This window comes from Eschrichtius robustus, chromosome 8 (assembly GCF_028021215.1).
Source record: "Eschrichtius robustus isolate mEscRob2 chromosome 8, mEscRob2.pri, whole genome shotgun sequence".
Lineage (NCBI taxonomy): Eukaryota > Metazoa > Chordata > Mammalia > Artiodactyla > Eschrichtiidae > Eschrichtius > Eschrichtius robustus.
The window spans coordinates 52,945,845-52,969,996 of NC_090831.1; the positions used below are offsets into that span (position 1 = coordinate 52,945,845).

Sequence of the window (24,152 nt, forward strand, 5' to 3'; positions counted from 1 at the left end):
ATGTCTTGCTATATAAGTTACCCAGGAAATAGTTGAGGAGAGGATCAGAGTTTTCCGTTCACTTAGTGTATTAACTGATGGGGGTTTGATATAACTTCTCCCTCTCAGGCAATTTAAAAAAACAAAATTTGCTTCTGTAATGAAAGGAAACAAATCAAGAGTCATTCCTATACCAGAGAAGGTTAAGCCAAAATTAGCTCTAGGGCTTTAATGAATATGACCCCTATAGAAAAGTCAAAAAAAACTTGTATAAATTATTTTATTTATTATTGTAATTAGATCTACACAATCAAAGTTGTCTTTTCACCGTCTGTGTTTTTTGTTAACGTGAAATTGTAGTTATAAGCAAAAGTTGGTTGCCTAGGGAACAATAATTGTATATTCAGTTTAACAGAAATAAAAGAGTATTTGTCTTAAAATGCAAGATTGTTTGTTACATAGCCTTTCGCCATGCAATTCCATTATAAAAAATTTTAATTTCAAAAGTGAAAATGACTTGTGCTGTTTGAGCTTTAAGGGGGAATGTTTAAGTGCAACATCAGCTCCTTAAAGAAAAAGCAAAGTGATCTAGGATATGTCTCCCCTGCAAGAGGGAATTTAGATTTACAATTAACATGAAAATCATGTATCAGACTTATGCAGGAGATTGTTCAGCATACCTTATCCAGTTCTTATTCAAGTCCAAATATATAGCTTTGATGAAGAGACCTGGTAAGTATTTCTCCTTGGCAGACTCACTTTCCCACATCATGGAAGTACAAATTCGCACATATACATAACATGATGATAGAAAATAAGATATAGTAAATTAGGTTTCTAAATTTCGGTTCTAAGTCTCCTTGTCGATACCAGTAGATCTAAAAGAAGAAGAATTAAAGTTTAAGTAATAGCACTGGGCTGAATATTAAAAATTTTAAATACAACTAATTCTTTTCCACTGTGACCAATTTCATCCATATATACTTTTTCCCCCTAAATTTTGAGACTAATGCAGCCAGAATTTTATTCTTATTCTTTATAATTCAAGTGGTACCAACTGAGTTTCTATATCCAAGACCATACTTTTATTCCTGCATTCTCAGTTAACTCTGTTTTCAATGTTTAAACCAAGAGTCCACAGTCATTTGGCAGGTCATCCAAGAACAGATATTTTAAATATATTTGAGTAAAACGTACAGCTCTTTTAGGTACTGGAAGGGAGGACAACTTTTTAATTCCTTTAACCGATTCAAACTGCCAACAAAACTAGGGCTTCACACGTGCATGTATTTGGTTTAAACTAGATCACTGTCAGTCACTTCTGGCTTTCGGCTGGGAGTGGGAGGAGAGCATCTCTGGTAGCTTTTTTCCCAAGGCTCTCAAAGTGGGATGGGCCAATTCTTCCCTCAGGTCATAGGAATATAGCAGAATCATTGAGTTTGAATCTGGGAAATGTCCTCTGGTTTAATTTTAACTCAGATAAGCACAAAGCCTTATGTGAGTCAGAACAATTATGTTTAAGAGTTTACTGTTTTGAAGGAAAAAAAAAAAAAAAAAAGAGTTTACTGTTTTGATTCTGCCTCTCCTCAAGGGAAATGAAAACAACAGCCAACTAATGAAATGACCGAACACTTGGCAAATACCTAACTGGGAGTCCACCACCATCTTTATTTCTTTACCTAAAAGAAAGGCTTCTTTGTAGTAAAATTGAACATTCTTGTGAAAAGGGTACAACTGTAGCTTTAGGTTTGCAAAGAGATTTTGGTGTTAGTTACTTTTATTTGGGGAGATAAAGCTCAAAGATTAAAACAGACTAGTTTTGAAATTATTAGAAACAGAGGAGTAATGGCATTTCCCAAAGCCTGTTGGGCTCTGTATGTAGTTCTTGAAGGAAGATGAATTAAATACATGACATCAGATCTTTGGCGACCTAAGTCTTTTTTTTTTTTTTTTTTTTTAGGAGAAAAGTAAACTCAGATTCAAAAAAACCCCTGCAATTTAACATTGAGAACTGTGACATGCTTTGGGGGAGAGGGATGGCATATAATTAGAGACACCCTTTTATACAGATTGTCTACCAGAGCTGGGAATTCTGCCCTAGGCACCTTCAGCCCTCAAGGATACTGAATTTAAATTCTAAATAGTACTCACAAGTATGCAGGCAGTAATACTACTCAAAGAGATGCAGACAGCAAAAAATATATTCAGCGGTTTTGGAGGTAGTTGAGGGAAAACAAAAGCACTGATCAGCGTTACCTGTATGAAGAGAAATTATGTCAGGCCTCAGGAATAATTCTAAGACTTGGTTAGACCGGCATTTAGGCAATGTAATAGTATAAAATGCTCCACATTGTAAAACGATATCTACCACCAGGTTTGCCTTCTGGAATGTTAATATTTAATAAAATATTAAAATACCTTCAATTGTGTTATTTCTTTCAGTATTTCTACTTAATCTTCCTAACCTTTTCCTCCTTTATGAGAGGAGACAAACCACCACAGGACAGTAAAACTGGCTAACCTCAAAATAACCTCTTTATCAAAGATTAGATAGCATTTAAACCTCATCCCCAGGATTAACGACTATACTGAAAAGTTCTAAACTTTTTACTTTGAATACTCCAGCAAAAAAAAAACCAAAACTGTTTTTGCTTAACATGAAAAATTCTAAAAATTAGGTTTCTAATATCCTATAGTTCTCTTTCTACCTTAGATATAACATTTTACCCATTCTTTTTTTTTTTTTTTTTTTTAATTTTTATTTATTTATTTATTTATTTTTGGCTGTGTTATGTCTTCATTTCTGTGCGAGGGCTTTCTCTAGTTGCGGTGAGCGGGGGCCACTCTTCATCGAGGTGCGCGGGCCTCTCACTATCGCGGCCTCTTTTGTTGTGGAGCACAGGCTCCAGACGCACAGGCTCAGTAGTTGTGGCTCACGGGCCTAGTTGCTCCGCGGCATGTGGGATCTTCCCAGACCAGGGCTCGAACCCGTGTCCCCTGCATTGGCAAGCAGATTCTTGACCACTGCGCCACCAGGGAAGCCCATACCCATTCTTTTTATTAAGAAGTCATGGAAACAAACTTCACTAAAATTCTCTTATATTTAATGAAAATGTGCCAAAGAAATATCATTCTCAGACTGGGAAATGTAGCTTTGTTTTATTTTATTGTGATAGCACCAAGCTGTAGTATACAGGATGAAAAACTAAAATCTCTTAAAACCAAAGGATAATGAACATGCTTCAAGAACAAAATAAAAGTAAAGGCATTAGCAGAAATGGGGAAGTTGTGGGTTATGTACAGAAGAGAGTTACTGGTAGCCACTGACATAGTACAGATTTACTAGGCAAACCCAGAAAACCAAGTTATTTGACTTGTGCTATTTCACCTTCAACCAGGGGGTGAGAGTGGAAATCAATTAGCTACTCCACTTACCAAGTGCAGTTTTGTTTAAGTGTCAACAAAATTGAAAGCATTACTTTAACTATGATTGGAATATTTCACATGCTCATGTACTGGCCCCTTTTAACTTTTTTTTTTTTTTTTTTTTTGGAGAGTTGATTGAACCACAATATTAAGGTTTTCAAAACTTTGGCTAAGAGCCCGGGTGAGACACAAATAAAGATACTTACTAGAATCAACAAGGATGTTAAGCTGCCAACAACTAAATTGATGATTCTATCCTGAAAGAGAAAAGAGTTTTTGAGCCATATGATAAACCCATGGCACTTTAGAAAGATACAATGCAAGGCATTATGGTGTTTTAGAATGGAGGAACCAGGATCCTGCCCCTCTGAGCTTCACACAAACAACTGCCAGAAGGGCAGAGTGTACTGAGCCACCAGAGTAGAAGAGGTATTTGGGGAAGATGGACAACTAACTGGAGAAGGTTTTTGGTTTTTATTTGGCTGCGCCAGGTCTCTTAGTTGCGGCATGTGGGATCTTTTAAATGCGGCACGTGGGCTCTCTTTGTTGCAGCATGTGGAACTAGTTCCCTGACCAGAGATCGAACCCGGGCCCCCTACATTGGGAGCACGGAGTCTTAACCATGGACCACTAGGGAAGTCCCTGGAGACGGTTTCTTGAAGGGACGGGACATTTTTACATTAGGGCCTTTTGAAGATTGGGAAGGCCTGGATGGGGAAGGGAGGCTTACAAATAATCCACAAGCTGCTGGGAACAGTATGAGCAGAAGCAAAGGGACAGGAGCCCTGGGCTGGCCAGCCGAGAGCCTCGGTGAAAACAATAAGAAACCAGACTTAGATGGTGTCAAGTGCCATCATGAGTTTGGACCTATTTGTGATTCAGCTTAAGTGTCCTTGTTTAATGTAATCTAAAAGTAAATGCAACGTAGAATCATCTGAATGAGGAGCCTGAGGTTCTACCCATCGAGATTTCTTGTTATTCCCATCCCTACCCCAACCAACTCCAAAGAATGGTTTGAAAAACTGATCTAATCCAATCCTGATTTTACAGGTTAAGGTAAATTTAGGTCCAGTGAGTGCTGTTAAATTATTTGCCTAAAATCATACAGCAAGTTAGAAGCAACTTTGAAATAGGATATCTAAATCAGGGTCACTGGTTAGATGGTTTCAGTTATAGGAACTGAAAAGTTAAAGTATCAATAATATATAGATAGTAGTAGTATATACTAATATTATATGTATAATATGTATTAGATTGACAGAACTTATTTACAGAGCTTACAGAATAAGGTGGTAAGGGTTTAAGACCTGATTAGGAAACACTACCTTATGGCCAATGAGAATATCAAGTAACCTTAGTTCTGAAAAGTCAAAGCTGAAGTCTTTAAAGAATCAGCCTTAAAGACTGTGTTGGTAACGTCTGAGCAAAGAACAGCAGGATATGGAATATGAGCAGCCAGAAAACAAAAGCTCAGAGACGGGAAGGGCACAGGAACCTGCACAGAGCAACTGAGCACTCATTTCCAAGTTGTCTGCTTCTAAAGATAAGAATCCAAAGAAGAGCGAGGCAGGCAAAGCTGGGAGGGAAGAGTGAAGCAAAGCCAAGTATATCTGGTGTCTGACCTCACCAGGGATAAACCACACTCCAGACCAAGGCCACTGCAGTTCAAATGTTATACAGGACAAAGGAAGCTGAACTACTCCAGCTACACCCTTACTAAACTTGATGGCTCAGAACAGGTCTTATCACCACGTCAGCTAGATAAGACAACACAGCAGACACAAGAGTCTGAAACTAGGACCATCTGTTAGGCAAGAGACCCAGGGACCAATCACTGATCACTGTTAACTTATTCCCACACAAGACAAATGTGTATTTAACATAAAATGTGTTAACAGACAATCCATTTATGAGAACCCCACTGTTTCTGCCTTGTGAAAAAGTTTCACCTCAACTCTTCTGGTCTATTCTAAGAAGCCAAGAGTATTTGCTCCCATCTCCTTATGAGCTCCAGGTATTTGCAACAGTCTGTAAAGGTCTGCATACCTCACAAGAGCTCTTACCAATAGAAAGAGGCCAGTGAAGAGGTTCAGGTGAGAGGTAGCCAACATGAATCACTATTCTCCAAATGGTACAGCAAGTTTGCCAACCAGGATCGAAATGGGGAGGGGAGAGGGGTATAATGGTGAACAGATGGTGCCTACGCCAAAAGCTTTTGTATATCTTCTAAAAAAAATCCTGGGGTGAAATGATATTATGACAATTCTACAGGTGGCCACACAGGCTCGGGGAAATAGCTTGCCCAAAATCTCAATACCAATAAGTGACGGAAACAGGATTCAATGCAACAGCAGATTCCATTTATACTTCTCAGTGAAACAGCAGCCTAGCATGCTAACTGCTGGTCTAGACAAAGAGATCAAGTTGCAAAGAGCACCCCCATTAGCAAAGTACTACAGTAAAGTGTTTACCTTTCAGGAATGAAGACTTCCTCGTAAGTGGTTGTTTTAGATTGTTGAACTTATCCATGGAAGCCTAACTGGTTTCAATCATTCATGAAAATATATCTAATCTTTAATGAATACTTCTCTGCTTGCCTTCTAGACAGCCCACTGTCTAGAATCCCAAATCATCTTCATGAGTATCAGGTATTCTATTGTTAGGATACAGTCTCTCTGGGACTCCCAAGATGGGACAAACTATTCAGAAGATGGCAGAACTGTTTCTCACAGGGTCTCCTTTCTCCAAGCCAAGGCCTTGGCTTTAGGCCTTCTGCTGTTGAAGCAACCAGGAATCCAGACCAAAGAAATAGCAGAGTTAACTCTGGAAGACCTCCTACTTCCTTCTAAACTCTTGCTACGCAGAGTGGTCTGTGGCCCAGCAGCACCGGCATCACATGAGAGCCTGTAAAAAATGCAGAACCTTGGGCCTTGCCCCAGATCTACTGAATCAGAATCCACATTTTAACAAGAGCCTCACATGATCTGTGTGCACGTTTAAATGTGTGAAGCACTGCTCTAAAGTTTAGAGTCTAAGCTAAACCATTTTGAATATTGCTAAGTTCATATCACAGAGTGGAGACCCCTCTCTAGGCCCAGAGATGATTTTTCAGGGCTTTAGCAGCTGAAGCCCTGGGAGCCCTGCTCCCAGTCTCCAAAGATAGAATAAGAGAGAATAATTAACTCGCCCATTAATTACCATTTCAAAGGGCAGTGTTAGAGCTAATAGCTCCAAGTCAGAACCAGAGTTATCTCCACATCAGAAGCTAGTTTCTATTAACTCAGTTTCTCTATGTCTCAGAAAAACTAGCTGTCTCCTCCCCAGTTTTATTATTGCCCTATTTCCATCTAACAAAACCATTCTCCCTACCAGAGCTTTACACTTTGTACTGCGGCTTATTTTCACTCCCCAAGGAAGTTCAGCAGGATCAGAATCAGCCTTAATCTTTACCCACAGAGATGACAGGACAGGGAATTAGTTGTCTTCCCACAGACATCTACTCAGCAACAGGCTGAGAGACAGTCTTACCTCATGTACATGAATTTATATATGTGAGCACTTGAACATAACAACATACATATACAAACATATATAGTTTCAAGAGGGACTCAGCATATATTACCTCTTAAGGCATTTATTTATTCACTTAAACATTATCTCAATAAAGCTGAAAAAAAAAATTATCTACTATATCCCAGATGCAAATACAACTGCAAATAAAACCATCTCTACTCTCCAGAAGTTCGCACAACGCAGAGCGCAAGTGGGCACGAAGGAGAAAGGAGAGGTATCTTGGGCAATCAGGGAGAGACTATGAGAGAAAGTCAAACCTGGAGGGGGAGGACTACCAGGTGGGCAAGGAGGAAAGAAAAGGGAGCTCACAGTGAAGGGACTCCACAAAGACCCCGGGGAGAAAAAACGTCAAGAAGCTGCAAGGATTACCAGTGGGAAGCGGCCACATAGCACAGGGAGATCAGCTCGGTGCTTTGTGTCCACCTAGAGGGGTGGGATAGGGAGGGTGGGAGGGAGACGCAAGAGGGAGGAGATATGGGGATATATGTAAATGTATGGCTGATTCACTTTGTTATAAAGCAGAAACTAACACACCATTGTAAAGCAATTACACTCCAATAAAGATGTCAAAAAAAAAACAAAAAACAAAAAGCTGCGAGGGAAGGGGCTGGGATGCGAAGTACAGGTGGAGAGAGCAGCCTGAGCCCAAAAGAGGCACGTCTTCGTCTTCCTTTGAAATGGGGAAGGAGAAAAAGATGGTTGTGCCTACCAAGTGTCTGTACCTGGGATGAGAGAAGGTTAACTCTGTGAAGCAGTAAGGAATATGTTATCTCCATTTACCAATGAGTAACTAGGTTCAGTCAGACCGATTTGCCCAAGGTCATACAGCCAGATAATGGCAAAAGTCTCCTATTCAATGCTCTTTGCAAAACGCAAGCCTAGTGAGCAGTTCAAAAGGTCTAAGAATCCTTAGACTAATACATATGGGCCCTGAAATGAGAGTTAAGGGACCAAGGTTCTCATCTCACTGACTAGCTAGGTGACTTCAAAAGGATCCCTTAACCCATTTGGATCTATCAAATGAGAGGACTGGGCTGATATCTGGTCCTTTCCAGTTTTAACAATTTATGGTTCTGGATCATCAGCTTCAGGCTGCACCTGGGTCAGAGTAGAAGACCTATTCCCCAGCAATCAAAAAGCACAGGAGCCCCCCCAGATTGCTTGGTCAGTCATTAACCAGCATCCTGATACAAGACAAAGCTCCAAATTCATTTCAAATGCTCCGGTGGTAATCGTGGTTCTGGGAACATCCCAAATAACCAAAAGCTGGCATTTGTCCTCAGCAACCAGGAAAAATCCTGGCTCTGGACAGCTTGGAACCCTAACAAGCAAAATCACGCTTCCATTTCCACAGTAACTTGTTTTGCCTGCTTCCAAAATGGATCTAAAGCTTGGGCTATCACAGCAAAACCCTAAACCCATTCAAGCAACAGTAAAAAGAGCATGGCAAAATTCCTAAAGGGATCTGGGGACTAGAAAGAAGGAGTAAAAGGATTTACAAGGAAAAGTCTGAGTAAAGAAAACTTTTCTAAGTTCAAACGTTAGTACTAAGATTCCTGGCAGCCAAGAAGGAAGTACAATGGGTTTCAAAGCTCTCACTAATGACAGTAAGCACACTGCATCATTAGAACAGGCAAACTTCTCCTGGATCTAAGAAGAGTTTGTCGCATGGGTCTATGCAAGTTCTGGGAGGCAGAAAGTGCAGCTACTTCATACATAATTGCTTCTTATATTGACACGTAAAAATAGCCGAAGGCAAAATGTCCCCAAAAGAGTGAGATGCGGGCTGAGAAGTAGGATGGCTGAAATGCCACACACCCAATTTAACTGCTCATCCTTCAGGGCGCAGCTCAAACATCGCCTCCACTGTAAACCCTTTCTGGACGGCTTCCTTGGGCACTTCTCAGGACGGGAGATGCCCCTGCCTCAGGGCTCCCGGGTCACATGGCCCAGACTTTACACGTACGGATTCACTGGCCGTCTCCTCCATGAAGACTGGCAGTTAATTAACCATGGGGGGAAGGCAGCCGGGAGCCTGGCACACTGCCGGCCGGTGCTCTGTGAATGATGCTTAAATAACAGAACCATAAATAGAGGTGACCGATGGCATTTTCCTTAGAGCGCCTCTCACCAGGAGAGGCTACTCACCACTCATCCGGGGCCTGACTTGTCAGAAATCTCAGCTTCTGGTCAGAAGACAGCCCGGCCTCACTAGTCCGGGACAGACATGCAACACCACCTCAGAAGCCACAGCCTGGCCCCGCAGCCCAAGAGGTCAGGCTCTCACCAGCCACGGAGGCCCGAGCCCTCACGGTGCCTCCCGGGCCAATGACCCCACGGTAATACCAGGAGTAAACCATGGGCACCTCCAGGTCTGGGTTTCCCGAACCTGAGGACAGAAGCCCAGCCACTCACTTCCTGCCACAGCAGCAAGCACTGGTTTCAGAGGCACGACAGCAACTCCCGCCCAGGAGCTGGTCCTTCCGCAGTGCTGCTCAGCACTCCCAGGGAGAAGCCATGCAAAACAGAAAGCTCCTTTCGGGAAAGGAAAACCCTGCATGGACAACAGCACGAGAACATTCCCTTACACGCCCTGGAGGGAGGGGCGGGGGAAGACTGAGAATTCCAGTTTTGTGTTACTTCCACCTTCCTCTGCGACTCCATCAAAGTCCTCAGACAACATCACAGGCAGCCCTACAGACCCCATCCCTCCCCAAGTGCACTCCGGGTCAATCTTCACCCTCCGCACCTTCGAGTTCTCCATCAGCCACCCCACCACCCCTTGAAACCCGTTCTGTGTGAGCAAAGTACTTCCTGGACCACACAGAGAGTTGTCCCGCGCCCTGGACTTCCCCTGCTGCCTCTGCCTCTCAACTTTCTCCCCAACAGAGCCTGTGCCACCCACATACTCATCCCAGGTGTAACCGGGCCAGGAAGGAGTCGGGAGGGGGCGTGGGGGGTGGGCAAGGCATTTCCTGCTCCCCAGGCCGGAATGAGATGGCAATTTCAGTAATATCCTCTGCTATGGTCTGAAAGTTTGTGTCGCTCCAACACTGGTAGTTGAAATCCTAATGGCTAATGTTGACAGCAGTATGAGGTGGGGCCTTTGGGAGGTTCGTAGGTCATGAGGGTGGAGCCCTCACGAGTGGGATTAGTGCCCTTATAAGAGAGGCTCCAGAGAGCTCCCTACCCCTTCCACCAGGTGAGGACACAAACAGAAGTCTACAACCCGGAAGAAGGCCCTCATCCAACCATGCTGGCATTCTGACCTGGGACTTCTAGAACTGAAAGAAAGAAATGTTTGTTGTTTGTAAGTCACGCAGTCTGTGTGGTATTCTGTTACAGCAGCCCAGACAGACAAAAACATCCTCTATTTTTAAGATGTATGTCCCCGGCAGTCTCATGGCAACTTCTTCCCTTCCTCTTCTCAGCAAGCTCAATTATTTCAGCACCCGTTTTGCCAAATCCCTCTCCTCCAACCCTCTCCTCCACTGCCCCAGAGCCTGGTCTTCCCCGGCATCCACTGACTAGATCATTCCCAATCTGTCACACCAAAGCCCTAACCTGACCATGGAGTCGGCAGTTTCAGCAATGCCCAGAGCCTCTCTGGTGGATGTGTTCATCTGCTCTTGATGCTTTGAAAACCCAGTCCCGAGTCACTCCCAAACCCTCAGCCACTTCCAGGCTCTGGTGCTAAGCCTTGCTGTGAAGCCTTTCAACTATCCTACCTGTTAACTGCCAGTTTACTTGTCTGTCTCCTCCTCCACACTGTAAGGCCTGGGAGGCTGAGGGCCACGTCCTCCTTGTTCACTGCTGGGTTCTGGGCCACTGCCCATGGCTGAAACCCAGCCCAATGCTGCACTCTCCAAGCTGTGTACCCCACAGGGCCTGCGTCCACCCAGAGGCAGGAGCACCTCTGTCTCACTCAGACAAAGCCAAGCCACGCGGCTGTGGGAGCTGCCACTACCCAGAGTGGAGAGACTCTTCTTCGGAATCTACAAAGCTGCCACCGTACCAGTGGGTGGGGGGAAACCGGTCATTTCCTTCTGCCAACCCTCTAAATATTCCCAGCATATATGAGATATTCAAATATTAGCTGAAAGAACAAACTAACTGTGTTACTACAAATTCATGTATTCAGCTGGGCCTTCACTGTATTTTCATGGCCTTTTATTTTGAGTTGACTTTCGCAGTTGCTCTCCAGGAAGTGGTTTGAAGCTCCACCTCCACTCAGGTTCCCAGTCTCACTCTTGAAGCCTGTCCGTCGGCAGACATCTTTACAAAAAAAAAAAAAAAGAAAAAAAAGATGCTGAGAAAAAGAAGAACTCCCCCCCACCGTTTCCACTCCTTCCAGCCTGAAGAGGACCGGAGGGCAGCCTGTTCCTCTGCCAATCCTGCACCCATTCCCTGGCCTTATTAGTTATCTCTGTCCTCATATCTATGCTGAATCTCTCCCTCATGGAGTCCATCTCTGGCCCCAAAATCTCAACCCCTCCAACATCAGAACAGCCTTCCCTCCATCCTGCTTCCCACCTTGATGTTTGGCATCCATTCTCCACCCTTTTTACATGCTTAGTGTGAGGAAGTTAGGAACGAAATAAAACAGGGTAAATGAAGAGTGACCAGAGTGGAGCTGGGGGCTATTTTTAAAAAGGAGGTCAAGGAATCCTCCTGTTTGAGAGGGGACCTTTTAAAGAAAAAGGAACGAGACATGCAAGGATCTAAGAGAAGTGTACTGCAAACAAGGCAGTGCCCCAGGTGCAAAGGCCCTGAGGCAGGAGTGAGCTCGGAAACTGGAGGACAAAGTAGGCTAGGATGACTGAAGCTTAGTAAGGAAAAGAAAGGGAAGAACAAGGATTTGTGTAGTGCCTTTCTATCCTCCTTGTAGTACATATATGCTCCATGAGAAAAGATGCCCTCTCCAGCCCACGGCACATGCCCCAGGATGCAGTACACACACAATTAAGCACTGAATCAAAGCACACACACATGCACACTCAACAACCGACAGCCTCCAGAAGACAACTGTACTTAGCACAGCACTCAAGGCTCCTCCCCAGGCCCAGGCTTTCCTCTGACCATCCCTCCCAAGTTCTAGAGTCTGCTTGCAATGGAACACTCACAGTTCCCTCCCCCTTTCCGGCACTTTCCTGCTCCCACCTCTTCAGCACAGTTGGACCTCCTGCTTGGGATTCCCAGTCACCTCCTCCTGTCAAATCTTACTCCTGCTTCTGGGTCTAAAAATCAAAAGCAGTCTGACCTGATGCCCCCAGTAGAATTATCCCCTTCCTCCATGCTCCCTGGCACTTTGCTCCTCCTTTCATTAAAGGGCTCGACCCCATATTCATCTTCCTTGCGCACAAGATCTTCAGGTCCCTGAAGACAGTGATTATCTTCTCTTGTGAGGGAAAGAGAAGAAAGGCAATCCAATCAGCATGTATTAAACATACAAGGGGGGGACTCCCCTGGTGGCACAGTGGTTAAGAAACCGCCTGCCAATGCAGGGGACACGGGTTCGAGCCCTGGTCTGGGAAGATCCCACATGCCGCGGAGCAACTAAGCCCGTGCACCACAACTACTGAGCCTGCGCTCTAGAGCCCGCGTGCCGCAACTACTGAGCCCATATGCCACAACTACTGAAGCCCGCACGCCTAGAGCCCGTGCTCCACAACAAGAGAAGCCACCACAGTGAGAGGCCCGTGCACTGCAACGAAGAGTAGCCTCCGCTCGCCGCAACTAGAGAAAGCCCACACGCGGCAACGAAGACCCAACGCATCCAAAAGAGAAAGAAAGAAAGAAATTTATTTAAAAAAAAGAAAAAAGAAAAAAAGAAAAAGAAGAAGAAATGATTTTCCTTTTCTTCTTCCAAGTCCCAGTGGAAAACGTCTTGTCAGGAAAGCTCTGGAAATGGCCCAGTCAGCAGCCTAAGGGGCAGCTGTCTTGGGACGGACACAGTGAGAGGACGTAACACATGGGAGGAGGTCTGGGCCCCTCGGAAGCAAGAAACCTCAGGCCTTGCCGGTGGGTCCCCTCGGTTCCCCCAGAGCTGCGCGGCCCTGAACAGGCAGGAGCTTCCCCCCACGCCGTGGCCGGAGGCAGCCCTGGGGACAGTGTCCCCGGGGTGAAGCGAGGAGACAGCTGGCCTCCCTGGCTGACTCTGCGAAATGGCGGGCCCGGATCACGGGGCTGCTGTCCTGAGGCTTCGCAGAGAACCCTAGGAGTAGCGGCACGTGAGGAAAGCTTATGAGACTCACACACACCCATACTCGCCCACTCTCATGCTCTGAGCTCTCAAATGCACCCGGGGCCTCCACGGCTGCCTGTAGCTCTGAACACCGACCTCTCCCTCGGGTCCCTCCAGAGAAGGTACATGTATGGACACTTTGAAACATTTCCCTTATTTCACAGATTCACGTTCTGAAGCATCTTTCAGTTGTGAATATTTCTGTCATACCCACCCTGCCAGATTCTCCTCCCCACAGGAGGAGAATACTTGAAATATATTATTCACAGTTAGGCATATTTGAAATAGATTATTTTCATTGAAGCATCACTTAGGGAAATGAGATCACAGTAAAAATACAAAACAAACCTATTCCCCATGTTTTTTTTTTTTGGTTTTTGTGTTTTTTTAAAATATTTATTTATTTATTTATTTGGCTGTGCTGGTCTTCCCTGCGGCACGTGGGATCTCTCAGTTGCACATGCGGGATCTTTTAGTTGCTGGCATGCAAACTCGTAGGTGCTGCATGTGGGATCTATTTCCCTGACCAGGAATCGAACCTGGGCCCCCTGCATTGGGAGCGCGGAGTCTTAGCCGCTGGACCACCAGGGAAGTCCATTCCCCATGTTTAAGGACCAAAATGATCCCTAGAGTTGGTACCACAGGAAGTGCCGGATCTTTATGTGCTCCGACCTTCAGAACTGGGAGGCCTACAGCAAGGCCTAGGACGTCAGGAGCCTGACAGACCTGACTTACACTTATTCTCCCGCCACATGCCTGCCTGTGGCCTTGGGTAAGTCACTTAACTCTGAAGCCGAAGTTTCCATATTTGTACAAATAAATCCATATTTGTACAATGGTCAAACACGCAGGTTTGCTGTTAGGAATCGGAGATGATACACGTAAAGCCCTAGAACAGAGTGCCATTTAGTAGAGTCAGTAAACGGCTGCTCACGTTAGTATTATTTCTACCTCATCTATTGGGGCATCTTACCAACAAGGTTAGGTCCTCAGAGATGAGTGGGAGTTGCGTGGGCCCCAGACCCTGGCCCCCATTTCTAGGGCAGCCCAATTTCAAACGCATTCCATCATCCCCATAGGGTCACCCAAGTTTGTCAACCCACGTGTCCTTATGGCAGTGCAGAAAATATGGTCATTATACCTACACATGAACTATGGACTGACCCCAAGAAAAAAAAATGACTCAATTTAGTAGACCCAGTCTATTACCACAGAGCTGCAACAACCTTGTCTATAGAGGGAAAACCTCAGCAGACCACCAGCTTCTGAGAGACCAGGCCTCAGTTTAAGTTGTTTATACAGTACTGTGTTATGTTTACGGCCTCTTTGCTGAAGCTCAGCAAGGAGAGGAGAGAGTGATGCCCTCAACTGCACGAGAGCCTGAAGCACCCCTTCCTGTTTTGGTACCCAGCGCTCCAGGTTTCTGAACACGAGCCCCCGCCTTCTACTGATGGTTTAGGACGTCCCAAGAAAGCAGGTTACTTTTTAGTGATGCCGGATGCTCACTTCACTTAAGATTTAATAAATATAACAAAAAAGAAGCAGACTCACAGATACAGAGAACAAACTAGTGGTTACCAGTGGGGAGAGGGAAGCGGGGAGGGGCAAGATAAGGGCAGGGGATGAAGAGGTACAAACTTCTAGGTATAAAATAAGCTACAAGGAAGGATATATTGTACAACATGGGGAATATAGCAAATATTTTATAATAACTATAAATGGACAGCAACCTTTAAAAACTGTAAATCTCTTTATTGTACACCTGTAACCTACATAATATTGCACATCAAGTGTACTTCAATTAAAAAAAAAAAACTTAATATATATAAAATCCAGAACTAGGTAAGGCACTGTGCCGAGTGCTAGAAAGGCTGGAGAAATAAGGCAACTGGCTCCTACCCTCAAGGAGCTTAGACGCTGGCCGGGGAGGCAAGATCTATACAAATCCCTCACAGCACAAGGAGTAAATACCAGGAGACGTCTCTGACCACCAGGCTCGTAGGAGGGAAGCATGGGTGCAGGCTGGGTTGTGAGGGAGGTTCGAAGGTGGGAAATTAGACTGGGCAGGATTCAGATATGTGGGGAAGAGAGGGTGTCACAGCAAGAAGAAGAGCATTTGCCAAGAGCTCAAGGAAAGGGATCCGTGGAGAGGTGCCAGTCTGGACTGGGCATCCACAGGGCAACAGTGAAGACCAGGGATGTCAGCCTCCCAATGCGCCAGCATCCTCTCAAGAGCCTTCTCAAAATACAAATGCCTGAGTGCAACCCCCAGAGATCCCCAGTCCTCTGGTCTAGGGGTGGGGGAGGAAAAGACTTTATTAGAGCAGGAAAGAAGGAAGTCCTGGCGTCTATCATCCTGAACCTGAACCGTTTCTCCAGCACAAGAAATGGCAACTAAAAGTGGTTTGGCCGCCCGGATGAGAGGCAAGGGGACAACAGATCCGATCCCTTGGGCGACTAGCTCTGCTTTGAAGGAGACAGGTGTTGTGCTCAGAGAATCACCCAGAAGCTGTGTCAAGAGGCCGGAAGCCCGCACCCCTCGGAGGACAGCCTTTGGGGGTCTGGGCAGGGGTGGGGGCGGCAGGCAGACACAACAATCCTAACCCCAGCTTTGTTCTTAATTAAGCAACAACCCTCACCTCCAACCCGAAAAAGGCAAGAAGTAGCATTCTCATCTTACACTACTATTTGCAGAAGCCAAATGCTCCAATTCTGAATGGTCTGAATTCGACTACAGGTCATCAAAAGACCTTGTTTTTCACTGTTTTTGTTTATTTGCTTTTTTTTTTTGCAGGGAGGGGAGGTAAGGATCAGGAAGGTGCTTTAGAACATGGAACTTTCGCCTTTGGAACCAAAGATCTGAGCCTCGGGACCCACTAACTTGCTCCCTACACGGAAGGTCCCCCTATATTATCTGACTCCAGTGTATGCGCCTTCCTCCAATGTCACTCACTTTTCTTACATCACATCCAAGTAGGAATAAAGGGACAAGAATGGTCACCACCGTTCTCAGACGATGAATCACTTATTATTAGTGAAAATCAATAGAAGAGGCTGGTCCAGGAAACGGCTTACACTACAATCCAAGGAATGAAGTATTCCCCCTTCGCCCATTCGCAGTAGCTGTCGGATACTGGTTTGCCCTCTTCCCCAGAGAGAACCATCCTCCCTCTCCCGCCAAGGTTCACCAATCCACTGGCTGAAACTGATTTCGGATGATTCCGCAGCCAGCCAGCGAATCAAGAAATCAAGATCGACTCACGAGCCCTGAGGATAACTTAAAGCCTTTCCATTACCCAGACAGAAAGACGGCCCAAAGGAAATTTTAAAGGCAGCCGTGGACAAGAGTTGGGGGGGAATACCTCCAGGTTATAGTTTGTACTAGGAAGGGAGGAGCAGGGGATAGATTCCTAGAGTGACATTTCCCGAAGCGGGCGCTGTGGACACTCAGCTCAGACCTGCTGAGGCTGAGGGGCGTGCAAGGTAAGAACGGAGTAAGGCACTGACTGTGCCAGTGAACAAAAGGCCAGCCACCGAAACAGCATAGGAAGTAGGACTCGCCCTCCCGCTCCAACCACAGTCTCAGTGAAAATTAGCACATTTTAAAGGTTCTGAAAAGTCCCGCAACAAAGAAAAATGTTTCACGATCGTGACTATACAACCACCGTGACTAATAACTCACTTGCTTTAGAACTGCACTACCCGACACGGGAGTACCAGCTGTATGTGGTCACTGAGCACCTGAAGTAGCTAGTCCAAACTGAGATGGGCTGTAAGTGAAAATACATGCTGCATTTCAAAGGCTTAGTGCGAAAAAAAGGATGGAAAAATATCTCCACTTTTCATATTGAGTACATATGGAAATGATAGTATTTTAGATGTATGGAATTAAATAAAGCATAGTATTAAAATTAACTGCATCGAGCTTCCCTGGTGGCGCAGTGGTTGAGAATCTGCCTGCCAATGCAGGGGACACGGGTTCGAGCCCTGGTCTGGGAAGATCCCACATGCCATGGAGCAACTGGGCCCGTGAGCCACAATTACTGAGCCTGCGCGTCTGGAGCCTGTGCTCCGCAACAAGAGAGGCCGCGATAGTGAGAGGCCCACGCACCGCGATGAAGAGTGGCCCCCACTTGCCGCACTAGAGAAAGCCCTCACACAGAAACAAAGACCCAACACAGCCAAAAATAAATAAATAAATAAATAAATTTAAAAAAAAAAAAAAAAGACAGTGGGTTTGAGTGTCAGCTTGTGGGTTCAAGTCCCAATCTGAGTTTAAAAAAAAAAAAAAAATTAACCACATCTGTTTATACTTTGTAAATATATGGCTACTGGGACATTTAAAATCACATACATGGCTCATCTTATATTTCTATTGGGTAGCACTCCTTCAGAAAGTGCTAAGCAACAGCACATGCTCAGAAACCTCAGATACATCGTATTACCGTGGCATTTGTGCCACATTTGTTTTCCCCCTGAAAGAGATGTATTACATCCCAGAACTGGGGATGGAATAAAAACAGACGAAAAAAGCATCTGGATATTCTGACCAGGATTGATGCAACAGCCCACCTAGCAATATGTAATTCCAAAGGTATCAAGGAATGAATATCTTTCCTTTTCTTGTCTATTATCCCTTAGATGTTTATGTAACAACAGAAAACTGTTTTTGCTTTACCTTTCGCTCCATAGCTGTGTCTGTAAAGTTATTCCTAAACATCACGCTAAAGACTGAATGAATCTGGAGTTTGGTATCCTTCAGGGACTGCCCACGAGGGTGCTGCTAGGGGCCCACTGGGTTGTGTATTTCTATAGCAGATGCTAGTATCTTTCATTCACTCCATGACTTTGGGCAAACCACTTCACCTACTTCCTGTGGAAGAGCCAAGTATGTGAACGTCCACAGGGCCTTCTGGAGCACGTGACCCAGACTGTGTAAGTCACCTCACCATTTACTATCCTAGTCAACTCGTGAAACATCGCCACAGGAGAACCAGTTGTGCGACTAAACATGTAGCCTGCTTTGTAGTTCAGCTTCCCTGCGTGTGAAATAGCAGTAACAACACCCATCTCACAGAGGAACTGGGTGATCAAACTAGGGAACGCTGAATGCAGAGCACGCTGCCTGGCACTGAGGAAACACAACTTCCCTCCACACTCTGCTCCGTGCACTTCAGTCATCTCGACCACAGAGGGAGAGACTGAACCTAAAGCTCTGGTCCTTTCTAGGCTTAAAATTAAGAGGCTATCTCTGGTCAGTTGTTAAAAGGCAAATAAGATTACTAAAAGCTCAGAAGACCTGTCAGAATAGGACAGGAAGTGGGCTTTCCCCTTTCTGGATTCCCTTCCTCAGAGGCGAAAGCACGCTGGGAGCGCACACATGCAGGGGCCAGTGAAGGGTATCCCAGGGTCCCGGGGAAGCCTCCCTGCTCTGGCAGTGACCGTCCTCCAGTGGAATGGCTCCACTTTAACGTGTCCTATCCTTTCACTATTGAGGTCCATCCCTGTGCGCTGCCCACTCAGGTCCTCAAAATCATTTGCTGTCATTAAAGACACACGCCTCGGGCTTCCCTGGCGGTACAGTGGTTAAGAATCTGCCTGGCAATGCAGGGGACACGGGTTCGAGCCCTGGTCCGGGAAGATCCCACATGCCGCGGAGCAACTAGGCCCGTGCGCCACAACTACTGAGCCTGCGCTCTAGAGCCCGCGAGCCACAACTACTGAAGCCCGCGTGCCTAGAGCCCGTGATCCCCAACAAGAGAAGCCACAGCAACGAGAAGCCCGCACACCACAACAAAGAGTAGCCCCCGCTCGCCGCAACTAGAGAAAGCCCGTGTACAACAATGAAGACCCAACGCAGCCAAAAATAAATAAAAATAAATTAAAAAAAAAAATAAAGACAGACGCCTCTCCCTCCTCAGATATGGCATCTCAATTTATACAAAACATGATGCTTCTTCCCATCCTCAGACCAGAAGTCTCTCTCCTTTCTCCATTCTGTACAATTTCTGTATGTCCAATCATACTGTCAGCCCCACACAGGAAGCTCAAGGAGGCAATTCTGAGAGATCTGGAAATATATATTATTCTTATTTTTTTTTCCTCCGAGTAGCTGATTCTACTGTTATGATGCCTAAAATTGCCTAAGTAATGCTAGGGGTGTATGCTCTTGGATTAAATAAATCTGCAATAAACAGAGATACATTTGGAATAGTCAACTTCTTGGATGGGTTTCAAATGGATCATAGGCAACAGGGAAACTTACAGTCATTGACTATTTGGGCCCAAGTGAGTCAGAAACATCAATATTTCTAAGTGTCTCTATAAATCAACAAGTCCCTTATGGAGTCATCTACCTCAGTATTCAAGGGTCAAAGGAGGTCAGAGGTCTGCATCACCCAGAACCCCAACCTGTGCACCAAGGTATGTAGAGGAGACACTGAACTTCTTGGCTCTCAGGACAGCTGGGCAGCCAGATGCCCTGGGTCCGACCGACCCCTTCAAGCAGCTAGCTGCCTCCATTCTCCAGGCCCCAAATCCTCTCCTAATCAAACCCCAATTTAGGGGCATCCATATCTGAAAGCCGAAGGCTACCAGACACTCTGAATGTAGACTCCATCCTCTAAGATCTTCCCCAAGCTTCCCAAACAAAGTGACCACTCTCTCCCCTGTACCCCAACACACCCCTTCTACGCCCTCTCATAGCACAGATCCAACCGCATCACGTTTGCTCACATATTTCCCCCATCTACCTGGGTTCCTTGGACGCCCCAGGGCCTATCACATAATGCTCAATAATGTTAGCAGACAGGATTTCCCTGGAGGTCCAGTGGTTAGGACTTGGCACTTTCACTGCTGAGGGCCCGGGTTCAATCCCTGGTGGGGAACTAAGATCTCACAAGCCATGCAGCCAAAAAAAATTAAATTAAATTTTTAAAAATAATAAAATGTTAGGGACTTCCCTGGTGGTGCAGTGGTTAAGAATCCTCCTGCCAATGCAGGGGACACGGGTTCGATCCCGGGTCCAGGAAGATCCCACATGTCGCGGAGCAACGGAGCTCGTGGGCCACAACTACTGAGCCTGTGCTCTAGAGCCTGCGAGCCACAACCACCGAACCCACGTGCTGCAACTACTGAAGTCTGCGTGCCTAGAGCCCGAGCTCCGCAACAAGAGAAGCCACCGCAAGGAGAAGCCCACGCACTGCAACGAAGAGTAGCCCCGGCTCGTCGCAACTAGAGAAAGCCCACGTGCAGCAACAAAGACCCAACGCAGCCAAAAATAAATAAAACAAAATAAATTTTAAAAAATAGTATTAGCAGAAACAGGAATATCTACTGGACCAGGGTCGTGCTTCTCAAAACCAGGTGTACTGTGGGCTGGGATTATGCAAAGTCACAGGATAAACAAGGAGCAACTTCCTAGACATAAAGCTTAAAACATTTTCTTATAAAGTCCCTTTGAGAAGAGAAAGCAAAATCCACATGGAATTTAAAAAAAATAAATAAAGTGGTAGCCTTTTGGCAGGCTGGCAGCTTCCAAATTCAGGGTCATGCCCCAGGCTGTCGGGTGTACAAGTTCCCTATCCTTTCTGCTAAAGAGGTCCCTGACGAAGCTGAGAAACCCAAGAAGCTCTGGACTCCATATGTGCCCTACTTTTTGAGAGGCTGAAAGTACTTTCTCAGGGGTCAAAGATCACCTATGCCACTTTCTAGGTGAAAAACAAAAACAAACAAAACTAGCTAATCTTGCCCAAATGACTCAGAAAGTTAATGTTGGGGACAGGAAAAGAGCTCTCTTCAATTACTGGCCCAGGACACCACATGATTAAGCTTGTAAGAAGACATTATACTTTTTAAAAGCCTAAAATAATGTACTACTAGCTTGTTTGGGCCTGAGACACTTTGATCACTTCCTGGAATGGAGTCCCATCAAAGAAACCCTCATTTCACGCCTCTCTTTTTCTCTGCTCGGCTGCCTCAGCAGTAAACTCTTAAGGGCTCTAGATAAACACGAATCAGAAGCACCTCTCTTGGGCTCTTACGGCAGCCTCAGGTGCACACCTGAAGCCTCTTGAAGGTCAGCACTCCAGCTGGACCAGCGGATGTGCAAACACCATGACCACCTGGCCTTGGGGAAGAGGGCTTCCGCACTCCTGATTAGGACCCCCAGCAGCCCAGAACTTTCTGAACTTTTCTCCACTCCCCAGCCTTCAAGGCTCTTGGCCAACCCTGTACCAAAGAGGAAGCCGAGGGGCAGCGCAAGTATCTTGAGAGGGATGAAGCGGGGTTGAAGGCACTTTCTTGCTCCAAGGGCCTTCAGGGGCCGCAGAAGGACCCAGCAGGGCTCCGGGTCGGGAGGGGGCGGGGAAGGGGAGGGTGCGGACAGACCCACAAACACAAGCACCCAGGCCCCGACTCCCGGGCCGCACTCACCTTGGCCGACGTCTCTCCGAACAGTGGTCTGTTGTCGAGGCCACTGGTGCCGTAGGTCCTGTTGGAAAAGTCCTCCATTTTAGGGTTTCTTCACTGTCCCGAAGCCACTCAAAGCCGAGCCAGCATTGCCTCCCGAAGTCCCGGGTCTACGACTAGCGGCGCCGCCAGTCACCGAGCGCTCATAGCCGAAGCCCAGGGGGGCCGGAGTCCCGGCGGCGGGGGTGGACGCTCAGACCCACGGGACGAGGCCGCTCCGCCCGAGCCCCGCTCCCCTCCTCATCTTGAGCAGCTGCCGCAGGAAGTGAAAAGAAACAAACACAGCGTGGCCGCCCCGCCCGGCGGCTCCCGCTTCCCCAAATCTCAGCGCCCGGGCCGCCGGGCTCGCGCCGCAGCTCGCGGAGCAAATCGGCTTCCCCGGAGCTCCCCGCTTCCCCGCCCTCGCCACTCCTCTCCGTGACACGGTAATTTCTCGTGCTTTCTAAATGTTCTGGTGATCCCTTCACTATCAGAGGGGGGGAGAAAGTTTTCCTGGGAGAAGGCATTACCAGCCGTCTGTACCGCTCCACCCCTCTCGCCCCAGTGGCCAGCGGCCGGAGAAGTGAAGCCGCCGGAGCAGAGCCGAGCGCTCCGCGCGCCCCTCCCGCAGCGGTCTGGGATCAGGTCGCGGCGGCGCCGAGCGACTCAGATCCCCGCTCAGGTGTTGCCTGTACCCGAGGGCCGGCGCGCCTCCCGCAGCTCCCCTGGAGCTCTCGGGGCAGGAGGAGGGGATCCCGCCCCGGCCCAGCACGGGCCGGCCACCCTTCCGGAAGCGCCCCGCGCCCGCAGGCCAAACCTCGGCATCCCCAGCCGCGAACTGGGGAGTCCCGGCCGCACTAGGGAGCACGGGTCCCGGTCCACGCCGACGCTGGAAGGCGGAGCAGAGCCTCCGGGGCGTGGCGGAGCGAAGGACCTTCCCTGCTGGCAGAAAGGGGGCACGCGGGCCGGGCGGTGCGCGGCGGGTCCCCGCTCCGCTCCCCCGGCCGGGACCCGCGGCCACCGTCGCAAACCGACTCGGCCCGCCCAGGTCACGTCACGGCCGAGGCCGCCAATCCCGCGTGCCGAGGCGCCGCATTGGCTGCGGAGCTTTATTTCTAGAGGTTCCAGTTTATTCCCCGCCGGGCGGCCGTTCTCCTCCGCTCCTTGTTTCTCAGCTTCTCAGTAATTAGCGCCTGCGCGACCCACGTGGGCTGAGCAGATTTCGGAAGATAGCCTTGCAGTGGGCTGAAACTTTTTAAAAACAACCAGCCTGCTTTAACCACCCCAGTCTTTGCACCACTAGCACGGAAAGGGGGTCGTTGATAAATATGGTTTGGGGTTGTTTGTATGTTTGTCCTGTGATAGGGAACCTATGTCCTGGACAGTGATGGTCGGGAGGTAATACGTGCTTAGGTATGTCTTGGACTTGTCCACTCATCCTGCTGATGATGATGCTGATTAAGCATATATATGCAGCCACAGAGAACCAACCCGTCGTTATGTCAGCCTCTTCGGGTTTGAGAACGTAGAGAACCGGAGGTGGACAGGCCCCCTAGGCAACATAGCGTCACTCTACATTTGGGATCATTTATAAGTATTAGGAAACAAATGCAACCACGCTAGGTACCCTGGACACTACGGCTCCTACACTGAAGAAAGCTGTGACTACATTTGTTGGCAAGGAGAGCCCGTGTTGCAACATTGTAGCCCTGTGACACTTAGAATCCAAGCAAAGATTCCACGTGGTCCCTCTAGAGTTTGGGACAAAGGATTAGGACAAGGGATGCACTAAGAGCCACAGAGCTACAGATGTGAAATTTGCAACACTGAGTAGAATTGGGCATGGTGCCTATCTGATCTACCAGTTATATATTTTATGAATGATCTTCTCTTTGTTCAGGACTTTTTGTTCTGAGAGGAATGCTACACAATCTTGCACCCAGTTCTATTAGAAGTTTGACCCAATAAATAATTTCAGGTCACTCACATGCTGCCACATTCATTCAACAAATACTTCTGAGAACCTGCTTTGTACCAGGCAACCACCAGACAGGGTAATACAGTAATCAAGAGACAGTCAAGGTCATATTGTTGAGGCTGGAGTGCAGATAGAGACACATGATTACAGTGTCGAGAAAGGAGGAGGTACAGTGGAGTGACTAATAGCACAAGCTTTGAGGTTGATCATATCTGCCCTCAAACCCTGATGCCACCATCTACAAGCAATGTGATCTTGGGAAAGTTATCTAACATCTAAACTCTCTTGAGCTCCTTCCTATGTAAAAAGTGAAGATAATAAAAAATGGAACCAGAATATCTAACTTCAACCGTTTTGCTTTTTTTAGATAATCTAATAGAGAATATTTCAGACACCTGGCAAGTAAGTATCCAAATGGTAGTTGTCATCAATGGTGATGAGTGCTGTGATCTGGACACTAGGGGCACCATGGAGATACATGGGAGGGCACCCACCAGATTCGGG

General features: G+C 46.9%; 1 protein-coding gene across 1 annotated transcript; it reads right to left on the minus strand.

Annotated features, from left to right (window-relative positions):
• Nucleotides 1-571: 571 nt before the first annotated feature.
• On the minus strand, nucleotides 572-22,704 carry TMEM243 (transmembrane protein 243). The gene is made up of 5 exons (XM_068550480.1): nucleotides 22,488-22,704; nucleotides 21,656-21,944; nucleotides 3,612-3,662; nucleotides 2,131-2,235; nucleotides 572-857 (listed from the first exon to the last, which is right to left on the minus strand). Exons 2-5 carry the CDS (start codon nucleotides 21,731-21,733, stop codon nucleotides 735-737), a joined length of 357 nt encoding a protein of 118 aa, XP_068406581.1. The 5' UTR covers nucleotides 21,734-21,944; nucleotides 22,488-22,704; the 3' UTR covers nucleotides 572-734.
• Nucleotides 22,705-24,152: the final 1,448 nt, after the last annotated feature.